The 18,830-nt window shown below is 36.1% G+C and overlaps 1 protein-coding gene across 5 annotated transcripts in view; it reads right to left on the bottom strand.

Annotated features, from left to right (window-relative positions):
* Positions 1–251: 251 nt before the first annotated feature.
* uxs1 (UDP-glucuronate decarboxylase 1) overlaps positions 252–18,830 on the bottom strand; it is a 31,028-nt gene continuing 12,449 nt past the window's right edge. For 3 of the 5 annotated variants that reach the window (XM_053626607.1, XM_053626606.1, XM_053626608.1), the window contains 10 exons: positions 18,564–18,744; positions 16,029–16,133; positions 14,324–14,383; positions 13,595–13,716; positions 8,762–8,881; positions 8,579–8,622; positions 4,674–4,734; positions 3,483–3,540; positions 3,246–3,349; positions 253–1,983 (listed from right to left, as the gene is read on the bottom strand). In XM_053626607.1, coding sequence (XP_053482582.1) covers positions 1,852–1,983; positions 3,246–3,349; positions 3,483–3,540; positions 4,674–4,734; positions 8,579–8,622; positions 8,762–8,881; positions 13,595–13,716; positions 14,324–14,383; positions 16,029–16,133; positions 18,564–18,744 — 987 coding nt within the window. In that variant the 3' untranslated portion in view covers positions 253–1,851. Of the gene's footprint in view, positions 1,984–3,245; positions 3,350–3,482; positions 3,541–4,673; positions 4,735–8,578; positions 8,623–8,761; positions 8,882–13,594; positions 13,717–14,323; positions 14,384–16,028; positions 16,134–18,563; positions 18,745–18,830 lie in introns of all 5 variants that reach the window. The other 2 variants (XM_053626609.1, XM_053626610.1) reach the window with 1 other exon arrangement.

The following is an 18,830-nucleotide window of genomic DNA, read 5'->3' as shown; positions in this document are numbered from 1 at the left end:
GTAGAGTAACAGGTGATAGAACCACGTCTCAGAATATTACGACGGATGATTAAAATAATTACATTTGTGTGTAAAAGCATACTGGGTGCAATTACCATGCCTATAATTACCTGAAGAGCCAGAATATCTAGTTTTACTGCACGAGAAGGAAATTCAGATTGAACAAGCAAGTCACTGAGATTATTTTGATGTTTAAGTCTTTAAAAATACCTGATAATTTAGGATCACTAGAAATAATATGCCAATGCCTATTTAATACTTTACGGAACTCCGCACCTAATGCTGAATACTTAACATGTAGTTTTTAATAATAAAGATATTATTATAATTTTTTGATATTGCATTATAATATATTATACCTTATGAGCAAGGGAGTGAAATATTTAATATATTCTTGCAGAGTTTACCCTTATGTGGATTGTTTATTGTAATTCTTTTGTGGGTGTGTGTGTGTGTGTCACATGATTTGAATTGATTGTCACGTGTTTTGGAGTGCGAGTCTAATCAAGGTGATTACCTGCTCCTACAAAGAGTTGTATTTTATTCCACATGGGTACTGTGCCTGATGAAGACCTGACAGTCGAAACGTTGCATTTTCAATAAATAGTTGTTCGGAGCTGTAAATTCGTTGTGCAGACATTATGCTTCTTTTTTCAGTAACGACAATTCTCATGGATGTCACCTTGTTGCAATAGTAGCTGAACAGATGACTTTAGTACATGGCTGCTTTATTCCCCAGAGCAATCTAATGTGTAACATTACTGATTATCTTGGTCACCTGTAATACAGTAATATATAGTCAATACTAATAGCTATAATAGAAATCATCTTCCCTTCAATAATCAAAAGCATGCTATGATGAAAAACAATATGTAGCTTGTAGATAAGTACACCATTTTTATAAAACATTTATTTTTTTATGCTTAGTGTAACCTAAATTATGACAAAGCATACAAAAAAAGTAAATAAAGCTAGTTCCTGTCCGATGCCTCAACTTTAAAGTCCACAAAACTGCTTTTACTTCACAGTGCAGTGCTTTTATGTGTTTTCCGCTATTGTTGTGTGTGCATGTATTTCTGTTCAATGACCATTCAGTAGCCAGGTAATATTATGTACAAAAAAACAAACAAACAAAAACAAATAAACCTGGTTATCAGACTTATTATCCTTGAATCAAATTCCATCATCATAATTTTTTCCCCACCTGTTACCAAACACAAATGAAAGAATGTGAGAGTTAAAAAGCAGAATACCGAACAGTGTAAATATTTTATTAAAATAGCCTTTTTCACCTGAAATCAGAAAAAGCATAAGAGTTCTCTTTGAAGTGTGACAATGGCAGCAGTAGACTTGGCTCAAAATGACATTTAAAAAAAGCGGAAACACGTTTCACATAGTTTTGTCTTTTCTTCAGAATAGCGCCAGCCTTCCCACTGCAGCGCGTTTAAGATAAATAAAGTGGATATCACTATGCTCCATAATAAATCTCAACACTGAAACAAAGACATTGGTAAAAAATTATCACATCAAACAAAATGGCATGGCATAAATGCACAAAGCACAATGAGCTGTTTTTCAACAATTTCTTAAATAATAGGCAATTGATAAATTCCAAAGTGCAAGACGTGGGATTTAGCGTCTGGTTGTTCTCTTTCTTTTTTTCTTCTGAGGCACACGTTTTGAAAAGCAAGCACAAAAGAGACAGTTCTCGCTAGAGTTGCTTTTCCAAAAACTGAGGGAAAAAAAGAATACCAAATCACCCGGTTTATGGGGAGAAAATACCTCAGTGTAAAATGGCTGCTAGAGGCCACATGGGCCTTGTCCCAGCATCCCTGAGAGAAAGCCTGTTCTCTAGTTATGTCTTGGTCTGCCTTTCTTCATACGGGCAGCCTTGGGTTTGGGAATATACTGATTATTGGCTTGATGTTCCAGCTCTTTGCTGAAATACTGAATAGTTTTGTTCAGTCCCTCCTCCAATGGCACCTACAATAAAAAAAAAAAAAGCAAACACATACACACACATTACATGTTACAAAAAACCAAAAACCCAGGACTAGTTTTTTAGGGGGATGGTAGGTATGTATCAGGTCGGAGGAACAGTATTGAGTATTGGGATTTAAATGCCAGAAAAGGTTTCTGCAACTTTACAGGCTTTAGGTACAGCAAACAGCAAATCTCTTTCTGCTCCCCTGACTCTCTGTATTTACATTTACATTTATTCATTTAGTAGACGCTTTTATCCAAAGCGATGTATAAATGAGAAAATACATGCACAGCGATATATCAAGCAGAGAACAATACAAGTAGTGCTACCGTACAAGATCCATTAATTGAGTTCCAGAAGAAGCAAAGTGCGCAGAGTAGAGATGTAAGTGCCAGAGTAAGGTTTTAAATGTTTTTTTTTTTTTTTTTATGGGTTGGTTAGGTGTTCACATAAGAGGTGGGTCTTTAGCTAGTATTTAAAAAAAAAAAGTGAAAATTGCTTGTGTTGCTCATGTGGTTACCATAGTAACAGCAATGGTGAACATAGTGCATGACCAACAAGGACTATGCAGTTATATTAAACCTATAAACTACATAAAACTTTTGAATATAAATACAATAAAAAAAAGGAAGTCTGACCAACTTTTCATGTATTATTTCAGCAAAATATAAATTATATCTATGGGGTGAAGAAACTGAAAACCTTTTCAACTTGGAAATGATTGGCCGTGTGCTCGCCTGAAGGCACACACACACACCGCTGTTTGTGCTGCAGAATTTAGTTGAAAACTCCATTTCTACAGGGTGTCTGAAAGTCCGGAACCAATGAGAATAAAACTACATATACCTAATTTTTTATTTATTATTTACAACAGACACTCTACATGTTCACCCTTAAGCTCTATGCATTTCCTCAGCTGCTCATGTTTTCGTGGATTTTATTCAACATATTCGGGTCGACATAGTTCCTCAACGTATTCCTATTGGCTCCTGAATTTTCAGACCACTTGTACTATCAAGTAGTAGGACAGAGCTACCATGCAGTGCTCCAATTGTGGGGTGTAAGGCTAGTATTTTGCATAGCGTGGAAAGACACAGAAAATGGAAGCAGTAAACCCCATACATCAGTCATGCAATTGCTAGAATATTTCACACAATATCACAAGTCTATCATAAACTACATCTTTGAGTCTAAATTCAAGTCCAAAAAAATGATGTGTTGGTATATGTTCTGGCAGTTAAGAGTGTGGTGTAGTGCTCACCACAGGCTCCCAGCCGAGCAGCAATTTTGCCTTGCGGATGTCTGGCCGCCGTCTCTGAGGGTCATCCTGTGCTTCTGGAAGGAACTGAATATGACTGCGGCTCACTGAAAGAGATGGAGTGAGGATTACAGAATCAGAGTTAGAACGATGATGGCTATTGTGAGTGACTACATAAATGCCATAAGCATGTGCGAGGATGTGATCCTAGCTGTCTTTTACATAACTTGGTTTACTCACCAACCAGGCTTTTAATCATCTGAGCAAATTCCAATATGGTATGTTCCTCAGGGTTTCCCTGAAAGCAGAGCAAACATGAAATGTGAGAAATGAAATGTGAGAGTGACAGCCCTGTAAATTATCCTCTGGTTCATGTGCTCAGTGTCAAGTGCTGACAAATTGCACGGACAAATATAAAATGCTTTGAAATGAAAACTGCTGTCTGACATTATCAGTGAAGTATTACATCATTAATGAACGAATGAATTATTGAATTACAAATTGTCAGGAGTTTTTCAATTTCTTTTTAACAAATGCAAAAAAGTAAATAAAAAAAAATTCAATATAACATACTTGATTACTTTATTTGTCCAGTCCTCATCAATGCCAATGAGGATTGCGCAGTACTATTAAATCTACACACGCTACATATCAAGTACAAAAAAAAAAATTACGAAAAATTTTGACCAAAAAACATCATTATTAGTGAGGCATTAAATCATTAATGAAACAACTAATTAATTACTTGATTAACTAAGTACACAATTAATTAATTAATATTTGAAGAACAATATTCAAAATTCCATATTCAATCAAATACTGAAGGTGTTATTCAATATGCATGTGCGAACCACTTTTGATTTAGCCAGAAGGCAAATATTCCCTATATAGCTGTTGAGGCCCTGCTCTGTACTTTCTAAATAATCAGTCCCTCCAGGATTTTGCAATGTTGTGATCGCAGAAATCAATGGAAAATCAATCAAACTCCACAATATTTGGAGGAGTTTGCAATTCTTTTAAATTTCCAAAGATTTGGGCTAGTCATGGGACATCATCAAAACGTGAATTCAGCCAAAGACCTCTTCGTTTCACGTGCGTCGAATATGAGTACAGCTAAAAGGTCTCGTTTACCAACAAACATCACTATGAAAAACCGTGCAAAACAACTTCGTGCAATTGCAATTATACTAATTCAAGTACTTTTCCGCAAAAAAAGCCCAAAAAACCCTGCAAAAAATTGCATCGCAAATAATAAAAAAAAACCTGCAGCAAAATCAAGCATTTTTGGCCGCAACGATAACAAAAAAATGCCGTGATGATAAAGAATCCTGTATGGAGTGAGTAATATATGTCATTACGAAAGTCAATAAATGAATCAGTTAACCAATCAGTCAGTCAGTCAATCGACCAATTAATGACTAAAATCCTCACCAGGTTAACAGGACTGCTGATGTTACTGTTCATCAGGGCTACAAGACCATTCACGAGATCACTGAAAGGATGAAAAAAACACATACAAAAAAAGCATTACAATGCAATACTGTACAATACAAAAATAATGGACAGAACATAAACAATAATGTAGCAATGGTAGTTGAAAAACTCATGACGCTAAGAATGTACAGCAACATTATTTAGCTCATGTGATCACTCAGTTCCTAAACTGAATTCATAATGGCACATGCTTTATTTTCCACCCAAGACGTCATTCCAGGGTAACCTTCATTTTATTTCAACAATTGTAACGAAGCCAAACAATCAATAATTGTGTTTTACTATTTGTACTGTAGTCTTAGTTATTATGTAATCAACTCTATGACACTTGACAAGTGTAGTTCCAAGTGTCTAGTCCTCATCCCAAGTAGGCCTGCACTAATATAACTACTGGATGCATTTCAGTGGATGCATTTCAAATAATATATGACATGCTTACAGAGCCAATGACCATAAATCATTTTTTTAAATGTACATCTACAATATACATTCACCAGCCACTTTACTAGGAACACCTCTATATTTGCTAATTCATGTAATTACCCAATCAGCCAATCCTGTGGCAGCAGCGCAATGCATAAAATCATGCAGATAAAGGCTAAGAGCTTCAGTTAGTGATCACATCAAACATCAGAAAGGGGAAAAATGTTATCACAGTGACTGCTGAACATTAACTGAAACGATTAACTTGTATCTGCATGAGTTATATGCATTACACTGCTGCCAGATGAGTGGCTGAATGAGCAGGGGTACAAGTGTTCCTATTAAAATGACCACTGAGCGTAGGTATACAAATACCTATAGTATTTTAGGTCTTTTGTCGATATGCAGTTTGTCAGTGCATGCAAGTAGTTTTTTCAGCAATAGTCACAGAACTGCTGTAGCCTCACCACAGACAGGCAGACAGACTGGCAGACAGGCACGTGGACAGAGCTGTATTAGGGCTATCAGAGCTACATTTTTTCCATTCACTAGTGTAAAGTAACCTTGAATATGAAAATGAACAACGCTACATAAATAAAGGGAATTATAATTACTAACTCATCAAGGTCTGTTACTTAATATTGAAAAAAAAAAAAAAACTTCATTTGTGCTCTACAATGACAAACATTTCTATCTTAAAAAACAACAACAGTCTCCTGTCCCTATTCCTTTGACTACTGTTCTTGCTTTCTCTCAACAAAAACTTAAAGGTCATCTACCAAATGCCATCAAGCAATTTTCTTTTCTATACCAAACAATCAAAGCAATTTTCTTTTCTATACCAAGCAATCAAAGCAATTTTCTTTTCTGTACCAGATACCAGTATCAAAAAAGCCTTAGTAGTCCTCATAGGCTCCTTGGCTTAAAAAGCGTCACACACACTCACACACACACACGCGCTTTACTGCAGTTTTCACAGGACTGTCCCAAAAACCTTTTTGGTTTTTTTGGAGAAGAGTCTACCAACACAGCACATCTTGATTTTGCTATTTTATTCCCGTTTTCCTTTCAAAAATGCTCCATACCTATCAAATTGTGAGGGGATAGTCTGTGCTTAGCCCTGTTCAAGTTAATCCACAGATTTTTGATAGGATTTAGATGTGAACTCTGACTGGGCCATTCCAAAACTTTGATCATCTTCTTCTGAAGACATTCCTGTGTTGATGTTGTCATGCATGAAGTTGAAATTTTACTAAATCTTTAGCTGTCCAACAGAGACCTGCAGGTTTTGTGTCCAAAAATAGATTGATATCCATGATTCTTGACTGGAGCCCCAGTCATGGCTGAAGAGAAGCAGCTCCATAGCATGATGCTTCCACCACAATGCTTCACCCTGGGTATGGTGTTTGTTGAGTGATAATCTTTTCTGTGCCTAACATATCTTTTTAGAATTATGCTCAAAACATTCTATGCAGATTCCATCAGAGCATAAAATATTTTGCCCCATGGTTTGAGGTGGGCTTGGATGTTTATTTGGACATCTTGTTCTTGATAATGTCACTGTCGTGCCCCATTTTCTCCACTTGTTGATGATGATGGCCTTCGTGGTGTTCCATGGTACATCTAATGTTTTGCAAATTCTTTTGTAGCCCTGTCCTGATCAATATCTTTCGACAATGAGATCTCAGTCAGTCAGATGAAACCAAGATGATGTTGAGAAAATCCTACAGAAATAGCTGATCTTTATTTGGGGTTAATCAGAATCACTTCATTGATGAAAGGTGTATGATAATTACTTTTGAACATGAGTCTGAATGTGATTGGTACATTCTGAGCACAGTCACATGCCCCATTTAGGCAACCAGGTAATTTGTTTTTATTGCAAAATTGGAAGCAAGCTATCATAAGTCAGTCTTTGGGTTTAGAGAAATGCAAGTGAAGCTGCTGAAGCAGGGTAAGGTAATCTACTGCATTATCTGACTGATTTCTGAAGGGATCAACAGGACTGTATGTGATTATCTGAGCACTGTTCAAAGAGATTGCCTATTCTGAATGAATTAGCGCTTGTGAGGTCCAAGCTGGCCTCATCTGCTGTCAGTACAAGGGTAAACATATAAAACTCTGTCTGTAAGAGTATGTTGTATTAAGTAGACTTATTCAGCAAAATGTGTTTGTTTTCATACAGGCAGCAAACATTCTATCTACAAAACATTATATCTAGAATTGAATGGTTTTAGAGCAAAAACCAACTTAAAAAAACAACAATCAAAAAAAAAAAAAAAAAAAAAAAATTGTATGCAGGTTTACACATTATCTTGCCATTGGTGAAGGATTTTTGTTGACTACTAGTCCTAACTCATCAGCTACTGCCTTATTAGTATTTCATTAATGTGAACTTTCCAGTGATTATTTTTCATAAACCATCAAATTATTCAGTAGTTTGGTGAACTGAATGATTCAATTATTAAAAATACAAATTCAAACAGAAATAGAAATCTTTATTACTGCACATTATTATTATTATTATCCAATGCTGTACATACACACTATAAACATGACAGTTGGTTGTGACTAAAATATTGAAATGAGCATATGCTGAAAAATGCAACATGCAACTATAGTATTGGCACATTCAGATTCGCTGGCATTATGTCTTGCTTTTCTGTGGCCACAACACATAATAGAGATAACATAATTTCTCCTCCCTTTCTTGTCTCCATAGACCAACTTGTCCTCCTCTGCAAACCGCTAACAGACAGATACATTTCTCTCCATCAAAGCAAAGTATTATCAGGCTACATACAGTTACCGCAACACCTTTTGAATCAAAGCAAACAGCTCTGTCTTTGAACTGTCTTTTATCAATAATCCATCAAAAGCAATTGCATTTTCTATTACTTAAAAAAAAAAAAAGAATGAGTTTTGACCTTATGTTGCATTCTTTTTTTCAGTCAACAATGCTGCACAAGGAATAGTTCAAGTCAAACTTCTGTTGCCTCAAGTCAACAAGATTATTTATATCATGAACATATAGGAAAGACATCTGACTACAATTAATGAAGGAATCAAAATTTTAAAATGGCACAAGCTACTTAAGTCAGTCAAATACCAGAATCAGAGGCTTTGGTGCCCATACAGTACAAAAGCTTATGATTACACACAGCCAGGTTGACAGCAAACTCAGTCTCTGGGGAACAATTTTTGGACTATTTCTTACTATGAACTGTAGGACTACTACTACTACTAGCTAGCTAGCAAACCAGTATTAGCCTTTCTTCATAGCTTATATACATTCATACAGTACGTGCTTGAGATAGCCAGTGACATTAATGAGTCAGAACAAACAGCACAGCAGAGTGCTAATCAGACCACAGTGAACATGTGAGTGAACATTGATCTTAAACTTTCTGATGGCTTACCTGACATACTGAAATGCTCTGGTCTGAGATCCTGAACCATATACCTAAAGAAAACAAAGAAGAGCGACATACATTAAAATGAGTAACATTAATTGAGTGTTATTATGGTACGTTAAATTGTGGTGCAACACTGGGGCCACCAGTACAGCATGTTATTTTAGAGCAGTGTGTGTAGAAGCTCACCGTCAGGGGCTCCCCCTGTAGAGCCTGCAGGATAAAGTTACTAACCACCCGGCCATCATTCATATGCATGCGAGAACCAAACGTGTTGAAGATTCGTGCTACTCGCACCTCCACTCCCTCCTGAAGGGCAAAATTACATATATATGAAAATATATTTTTATTCTTATAGAATTTTTTATTACACACACACACACACACACACACACACATCTCCTTTGAGTGATTTGTAATGAGTTATTAAATCAACATTAATCTTTCAAAATATCAAATGATTTGAATGGCTTCTTCAAGCTTATGAGATTTACAAGTGCCTACTGACTATTCTTAGTTATCTAATCAGTATGTTTTGGGGACGTTTACAGCTCGACCAAATCCAACCTTGAAGAAGCTGTGTATCTGTGTGTGGTAGCACTCTTTGGTCACAGGACATTCAGAGGTGAACACAGGAGGTGGACTGACCTGACAACAACTGGACATCCAGTTATTTGGAGGAAATTCATTATATATATATAAAAGTGTGTACACCCCTCACATTTTTGTAAATATTTGATTATATCTTTTAATGTGACAACACTGAAGAAATGACACTTTGCTACAATGTAAAGTAGTGAGTGTACAGCTTGTGTAACAGTGTAAATTTGCTGTCCCCTCAAAATAACTCAACACACAGCCATTAATGTCTAAACCGCTGGCAACAAAAGTGAGTACACCCCTAAGTGAAAATGTCAAAATTGGGCCCAATTAGCCATTTTCCCTCCCCCATATGGTAAAGGTTATGAAATGTTATAATTTTAACATACATATAGTGACATTATGGGTTACTGTATGTATTAGCAGTATATTAAATGTAAAAGGAAAACAATAAAAAATAAAACAAATAAAAACCAATGAAAAAAATTGCTTCTTTATAGACTGGTCAAGGCATACAGTAGACTGTAGTGTAAAAATGTAGTGATGTGCCAGGAGGAGGGCAGTCGGGTAAATCACATTCGATATTGAAGAAGATCAGTGTACTGTTACCATTAAGTACTGTAACGTACCCATGGAAATGGAAAAATTCATATTATAATAAGGTCAGAATATGTGGTGTATGTTTTTGAATATATACATGTCAGTGTATACACTTGGGCGAGTATAGTATAGTAGTATAAATGTGAGATGTAATCTGATTATAACCTGATTAGACAAGGAGATGGCAGGAGAACTTGAAATAGGTGATGACAGTTTGCTAATAAGAGACCAGCCTGAGGTGACAAAGGGGGTTCACAGGTGACAAATCTACATGTTTTTTATAGTTGCTGCTACAATACATTCTCTAGTTTAACAGAGGATTAAAAAAGGAAGGCAAAAAGGAAAGAAGAGAGAAATGCACAGTAATAGCAATACCTAAAATACACTGTAATAGTAATACTGGCATTATAATTTTGGATCTCATTTAAAAAAGAAAAAGAAAAAAAAAAGACATGGCCAAAAACAGTTAATGAAGAATCCAAAAAAGGAGGGAAAAGGGTGATTTAAATGGATGATTTGTGGATATTTAAATAGCTGGGGATTTGACTAATTTCAGAAAATCATTAGGAAAATATTAAGAAAAAAAATTGACCCATTCAGCTCTGTGCTGACTGTCAGTGTAGACTGTCTCTGAACTCAATTCTAAAAGTCAGCAAACATAACTTTCCATCAAAATTTGTTCCAGTTTCAACAAAGGCATTCTAGCCACATCTCTATTTTGCATTAGTGGCAAAGACATGAATATGACAATGACTACAGATAAACTGTGGTCTATTCTGATATCTGTCTTTCTGAAAATGTTCCCATGATGGTCATGTATTTCTAAGCATTTATGAAAAGCTGAGGGAAAGAATGTGATGGCATTACATGCCCAACATGGCTCTGGCTGGGTGAATCAGATAAGAAATCAACTGAGGAAGTGATGAAAAGATTCCAGATCCAGCCTGATCCACCAAAGGCTGCTGCCAATCACTCAGATGGATATTCACAGATAAGGTTTTGAACAAGACCAAGATTGCCAAGAAAAAAAAAATTTCTTTAATAAAAAACATGGGAGAGCAAAACCTTCACAGTGGGGAGAAATGTATATCTGCACCAAACTTAGCATTTAAATTGCTCACTATATTCCGCAAGGGCTTCAGTACATATGAAAAGTCACACAGCCCACAGCTGTTAAACAATCCATAATTACAACATCTTGTATACCTCAATCACATGTCCCTTTTTCCTAGAGTAAAATAAAACTGTTTCATTTCATAGTGCCATCAGCAGAAAGAATAATCAACATTAAGAATAATCAACAGTAAGGAAATGAAATCAGCAGGTCAGCCGTAATATAATCTGCCAGATACCGTCCCCTCTGGAAGTATGTTTGTGCAATGGCACTGATTTTCCCTCTTTTCTCAGCTTCAAAACGGCTTGCTTTTCTCCCATGTACAGCTCTCTGCTCTTCATGTTAGTTTATCTTTTTTTTTTTTTGCAGCAAATGAAGTCTTCACAGGCAAAACCCAGGGTTCAAACCAAGAGTAGACATTCAGAGTTATTCATTGTTTAAACTCAAAACATTTTAAATCAATCAACTCAAAATCAATATGACAGAGCACACCTGGGCAACAAGAAACACCTGTTGGTCACATGTTCCAATATTTTTTGATCACTTGAAAAATGGGTGGGTTCAAACAAAAGGTGCCATGTTTTAAGTTGTTTAACACATTTAGATGCAAATATAAAGAAATGAAAGCTGAAATTCTGATCAATTGTATCGTATTAATCTTTTGATCTCAAAATCAAATGTCTTCAGTGTACAGGTGCATCTCAAAAAATGTAAATATCATGGAAAAGTTCATTTTTGTCCACAATTTAATTCAAAAAGTTGAACTTTCATTACACATAAAGTGAAATATTTCAAGCCTTTTTTTGTTTTAATCTTGATGATTACGGCTTGCAGCTCATGGAAAACAAAAATCCAATATCTCAAAATATTAGAATAAAGAATTTATAATACAGAAATATCGACCTGAGAAGAGCTCTAATCAGCTAATTAACTCAAAACGCCTGCAAAGTTTTCCTCAGCCTTTGATCTCTCAGTCTGGTTCAATACACACAACCACAATCATGGGGAAGATGAAAGTAAATTTTGCATTTCATTTGGATTTGAGAGAGAGAGAGAGAGAGAATTTAATGTGGTGTATATATTTAATGTGATTTTGTCTTCCCTGACTTTTTGTAGCCAAATCATGGTACAGTATTTTTTTCTCTCAAGGTAAGACTGCACTGCAACTCTAAGGCTCCAACACATATGAAATGCTCAACTGAATTCTTCTTACAGATCTGGCTAGATTGAAAAGCACCAGATAAACACTGTTATTAAATCAAGCAAAAAAGAGTCAATATAGTAAAGCAAAGTTACATGTATAGCAAAAAAAACCTAACACAGAACTTGCAACCTTCCAGAGGAATAATGCATAGTCCCGGGGGCAAGAAGGGGGTTGTTTGGGAGCAAATCACTTGTCTAAGGTACAAACTGTAGAGCGTGTATATACCTTACAATTCTATAAGGTAACCAGCAGGCTCATTTGTTTTAGTTATGATTTAGACACTAGGAAATTTCACATGCAGAAGAGTAGAAATGTTTAGTTTACATTCTTTCTTCCTATTCTAGGAAAATTGTGCTAGATACATCACAAGCTCAAATCTGGACAATGACGCAGCCTATTTGCTTTGAGCTTAGCACTACAGGCTTACTACCAGCAAAGTTCTCTGATAAAGTACATAACTTTGCATGGCAACGACCACTGCATCTCCCTATTTGCAGATGATGTGCTACCTATCCCATGTCTACTCCACTATTCAATACATTCTTCAACTATGTGATGAATTCAGAACCCTCTCTGGTTTTGACATCAACTGGACTAAGTCAAACCTTATGCCTATAAATGCTCTGGCCAGATCAATACAAATATCTTTGTCAATCTTTGTCTGGGTGAGCATCATTTCTAGAGATCCTTGGCAATCATTGTTTATGCTGTGGTGAAATCACACAGACTACAGGATTTACCCTCTACTGGCCTTGACCAAACAAATCTTTCGCTTAGTCCTATTATTACTACTACTCAGAAGGCTTGGTGGGTAGCTGATAAAATAATGGAAGAGCCTTATAAATTCTTATAAGAACACCCTTAGGGAAAAATTCCCTGTTTATTACGTGATGACAGCTCTCTAATCTTTACACGGACTCAGAAGTGTTTTCTCTGGCATAAGGGCTGCAAAAAAAGACCATTTTATAGGTCTAAATAATTCAGGAATAAATATACTTGGGTAATGGCCTTTATTGTATTATGACACAGTTTCATTAGAACAAAGCACTGCTGTGATTAATAAGGCCAAGCTAGCTACAGAAAGGACACAGATAAGGACTTAACCAGTGACAACTGAAATTTATGGCCTTTCTACCCCACCCTATATGCTGTATTTTAATTTTTCCATTTGCTGTGATGTCTTTTTGTGATTGCTGTTACTGTAATAACAGTGTTTGTTTTTGACATTTTCTTATGTAACAAGATAAAAATTAACTTTCACAAGAAAACAATAAAAAAAAAAAACATGCAGATGTTCTTTATCCAAAGTATAAAAGGTTGACTGGTCTGCGATCAAATAAACATGATGAGATTAACTCCTGCTAAAATTCATTAGTCTGCTCATCTAGTATTCTTTGCCCCCTTTAAAGACCCTCTATTCTCCGTCATCTATTTCTCCCAGCAAAATGATATTATAGAAATTCATTAATCATTATTATACTATTAGTAACAGAATCAGACATACCTGTTTCATGTATGCATAACACATAGTTTCAGCCACACGCTTCCCTTCATCATAACAAGCCCTCGGACCAATTGGGTTCACATGACCCCAATAGTCTTCATTCTGAGGATGCACCTCTGGATCTATATGTATACAAACACACAGGGCAAATCATTTACCTACATGTTAATTTGATATGATAAGCTGTCCAATTACTCACAAACTCATGAACATGCGTACACAAATACAGTACACAGCCCTGGGGCGCTCACGTTGACACACCCTGCTGGGCCTAGCCAGCTGAACAATACACTGAGAGAGCGAGAGGGGAGGCTGTGAAACAGCAACAGTGCGTGTGTGTGTGTGTGTGTGTCTCATTATAAGTCAATCTGAATGTCAGAATGAGATAGTCATTAACTGTGTCCTCCAGCTTCAGCTCACCGCACAACACTTGTCTCTTTGTTTCAAATCAGAGGGGTGTCCTAAAGCTCAGTTTTCTCAAAAGCTTAACTGAAATCAGGCAATAATTGCATCTGAATAAGGCACAGTTTTTGACATGTCTTATCATCTCAAAACTAAGCAAACTGAGAAAAAAATGGAAGTCATGAAGAAAAAAAAAGCATGATGATAAATTTTGTTTAAAGATGTCAGATGTACTTGGGCATTGTTATGCACCTTATTTGATTTTGATTGTCTTTACATGTGCAAAACTTAAAATAATACTTTCATTATTTAAGGATACTCCCATACCTCCATAAACCTCTGATGTGGAGGCAAGTAGTAGTCGAGCACCCACACGCTTCGCCAGACCTGATGATAAAGAGAGACAAAAAAAATCCTCTATGGTCAGCTGGATCAGTTGTGTGCTTTATTAAACTAAATTCAGCAATTCATGAGCCACAAGAGCAACTAACCCCGAATCAGTATAAATGACAAGCAAGACCAACAAAAAATAGACTTAAAGTAGACATATGTTTCAGTGAATTTTCATCTAGAATTCCAGAAGGCACAAATCTCTCCCAATGTAAACCCTATACGCACACTACAGTTTGCAAGGGGCTTGAAAGCACTGTTTGAGTCTGTGCTGACGAGCGGGACAGGAGAGCAAACCACATTTTTAATCACTTTCTAATTAGTAGTGAAATTATATCTTAAGCCTTAAATAATTTCAAATGTGCCATTTTTTACTATTTTCAGCTGAAAGTTTTAAGGGGTATACCTAATAATATTAATTAGGGATTGATAACTAGGGATTAGTTATTATTATAAATATATGCAGCAAAATAAAATGCAATACAACTGCACAAATCATTCTAGATTCCATTTTTATTGTTTGTTATTGTTTTAGGTATTTTTGAGTGATAACATGAAGCGGCACACGCTGATGACGGACTGCAGAGTTCCCACAAAAAATGTGTAAAGCCTGGCAGGTCCGTATTGTCTTAGTTGGAAATATACACACCCCCTAATAATGCAGAACTATACCCGACAGTAAAACTGAAGTTTTTCTAGAAACTCCTGTTGGTTTCTCTTACATTTTCCTGAATACTCCATTGCATTATTATCACAAAGGTAGGTTAGCAAATTTAGCTTCATTTCATAATGATAAAATGATATGGATGCTTTAAACCTGCTTTAGTGTTTTCCCCCCAAAAATAACCCATGATTAGCCTTCTGACCTCTCTTAAAATTATTGCTCCTTCATCTTTTATTCAGACAGCAACCGAGATTAATTAGGGGGAAAATATTAAAGTAAGGTATCAGTACTTTTGCACACTTGTGATAGAACTAGTGATGCATTTTGAAATCTAAAGTCAATCATGATATTAATCAAATATTGCTTTATATTAACATACATAATACTGATCTAATATGAAAATACTGGGAATTTGTTTACCATAACCTTTCATTCAGCCTGAATAAAATCAGGCAACTGGTCATATTTTATAGCTCTTATCTCAAAATATATCGCTACAGTCGAGATCATGAAACTTGCTAGAAACAAACATTGCTGCTTGTGTAATAAAGTGTTTTGTTCTACTAATGGAGGAAAAATACAGGTAGAAAGGATGTAGTGTCCTTGCACTCACAATTACACTACATCAGGGCAAGGCAAAGTGATGCAAAGATTAAGCAAGGAGTCAAGGCACAGCTACTGTAAAATGAGCTTTAAACCAGTCAATAATTCACTATACAACACTATACAATCTCAGTACCAAGTACAATAGAAGATAAATTAACAAAGAGCACAGAATTCCTGTGGCTTCCTTCTTCCTGCTGTTTGCAGCTGGAGAAGCTAATAAAGGATTGGGTGAATGGTAATTTGGAGAGTAAAGGAAGATCACTACTGAAGTTAGAAGGAAGGTCTTTTTTTTTCCAGGACACACACACAAATACAAATACACAGCGTACACTCAGCTATCACAGTTTGTGAATGCTGTGTGACAATACTTACCAAGCATATTAAGAGTGCCTATAGTGTTGGTTTTTAGGGTCTTGATGGGATTATACATGTAATTGGGAGGTGATGCAGGAGAGGCCAAGTGATAGATCTGATCCACTAAAAAGAAAAAAAAGAAAAACAGAATGGCAAAAGGCTTCAATATACATGGAAAAAGCATCGTTATCTTCTCTTAAGCGGCATGCTGCCAAACTCACAGATTTAGACATATAGTATATTAAATATGAAATAATTATCCAAACAGGAGCACATATGGTGTAAACGATATGGACAATTTTTTATTGCCATTTGGTTAATTCCATATAGGCTTGCAATGAATATTGAAGAACAACACAAGATGGGATCATAGCTTGTCCCAAATGATGAATTTGTTCAAATCAAATAATACCAGTTTTTGTCTTGGAACATCATTGTATTTACTGTAGTCTGTAAAACAGCTGCATCATCTGGACTAATTTGTGTACCAAGACGCAGGCATACAGGGAAAGCTATTTCAATTTGAAATCTAATCTGGTGTAAAAAAGACGGGTTCTGTCATCATTTTTATTAACATATTTAGTTATTATTGGAGAATCGTGACTGTGAGAATACTCTTTCAATTGTGGAACACTGAAGGAACAAGAGGACCTTCACAAGGGCAAGTGCAGTCAGTACTGGAAGTATGTGCGCACGCACGCACGCACGCACGCACACACCCACCCACACCCACATACACACACACACCTCTTCACTAAGCCCACTGGCAAAAGAAGGAAGACTGATAAATATAATGCGTAGGGGGATAAATGTGTGTGTGTGGGGGGGGGGGGGGGCACATTCCGTTTTAAGTCGAATACCTATAAGGAGGAGGCATCATGCCACCATGATCAAAGTCAGCTATGGATTAGTAACTGATAATTCAGGCCTGTAGTGGACAGACTGGTGGTAAAGCACGAGTATAAGTTGCATAAATGCACGATGCACAAATGTTAAAACAAATCAATGTCAGACAGAAAAAAACATTCTTGGTGTAGTTTTTGGTGAGGTGACAATTAAAGGCATGCAAATTTCTGGATTCACTAATATAAAAGAGATGCATCAAGGCTGACATTTGTGATAAAATGAAAGAAGGCATCAGGCACATTCAGTGGACAGAGAAGACGGATAGCTGCTCACACCTGATATGTTCATGTGTTTTGAATGCATCATGAGTGCTATGATTAATACTTCTTTAATACAAACATGCCATTTTCTTAAAACATTATTCCACCAAGATGCTAAAATTCTCTGGTATAATTATGCATATTGTTATAAATAAAGAATAGCTGCACGAATTAGTAGACCAATCCACATAAAGAGCCTATATGCAGTAGTACCATGCAGAGATCATGCTAAGAATAATAATAAGAAATGTATGTGGAGGAGACCAGTGCGTCCGTACAGGATTTCAGAGTTTTTTTGTGATTGTTGCGGCCACAAATGCTTGATTTTGCTTCAGCTTTTTTCAAAATTCGCAAGGCAATTTGCTGAGTTTTTTGTGGAAAACTATTTGAATTGGCGAAATTGCAATTGCATGAATTTGTTGTCTTTCGCAGTGATATTTGTTGGTAAATGAGACCTTTTAGCTGTACTCATGCTTGACACACGTGAATCAAAGAGGCTTTTGGCTGAATGTGTGTTGTGATGTCACATGACGCGTCTTGACCCAAATCTGCAGAAATTTTTAAACATTACAAGTTCCTCCTAATATTGTGGAGTTTTTTTTTTTGATTTTGTGTTAATTTCTGCGATTGCAAAATCCTGGTGGGGACTGGGAGACATGTTGTTGCAAGTATGTACCTTTTAACATAGAGAACTGAATTCATATAATGTATGCAATACATCAGTCAATACATCAGTCCATAAAAAAATAAATAAAAAAATATCTGTTACATGCAAATCCCATCACAGAATGAATTTGTACCCATTCACATGTGTTCAGATGGATACCACATGTGAACATGTAGTATAGGTACCCATCCCTAGAAACTAAATATAAAAGTCTGACATTATGAATACAAGAATGTCTGAACACATTGAGAAGAAAGAATTTATCTGAAAGCAACAATGTCTGTTTTACCGATAGTACACCACATAAACTTATGTCAAAGAACAACCACTGTCCCTTTTCTTTGACTCAGCAGGTAAAATAATTTGTTCAAAAATTAAAGTACAAAATCAACATTTTCTATTTGAGTATGTAACGTTAGTTTTACAAGACTCTAATTTCAAACGACATACTAATGTAGTATTATTGACACAATTTGAGAGAAAACTATTTTCTTGTACGGTTCCATGTGGAAATCTTTTGTATAATCGTTAATCACAATACCTTAATCACTGTATATGATCTATGTTGTTTTGACAGGATTACAACTATTCATTAGTAATGTTATTTACATAGGCACAGCCATATATCCCTCTTTGCAAAGAGTTTAAGATCTCATTAAAAACCCAAGACGATTTTCCTTTTAATTTTTTCAAATAGTGCAGGAGCATGGGAATACTCACCTTCAATATAGAGTGGTTCCACCACATCATGGTTGATGAGCTCAAAGTTCTCATGACCAAGCCAGTGCTCTACATTGCGCTTGCGGCCGGTAAAAAAGTTATCGACCACTGTCACCTCATGACCGTCCATCATCAGTTTATCAGTCAGGTGGGAGCCCACAAAGCCTGCACCACCTGTGATCTACAGCCGGAGAAAGTCTATTAAATGATTTATTCAAAACAACTGCTGCTTCTAAGGGCTAGCTTCCATCAGCAAATACCATCCTA

This window comes from Ictalurus furcatus, chromosome 6, assembly GCF_023375685.1.
Source record: "Ictalurus furcatus strain D&B chromosome 6, Billie_1.0, whole genome shotgun sequence".
Classification (NCBI taxonomy): Eukaryota; Metazoa; Chordata; class Actinopteri; order Siluriformes; family Ictaluridae; genus Ictalurus; species Ictalurus furcatus.
Note: the sequence above shows the minus strand (reverse complement) of the source record. Positions and strands in the feature narration are given on the sequence as shown.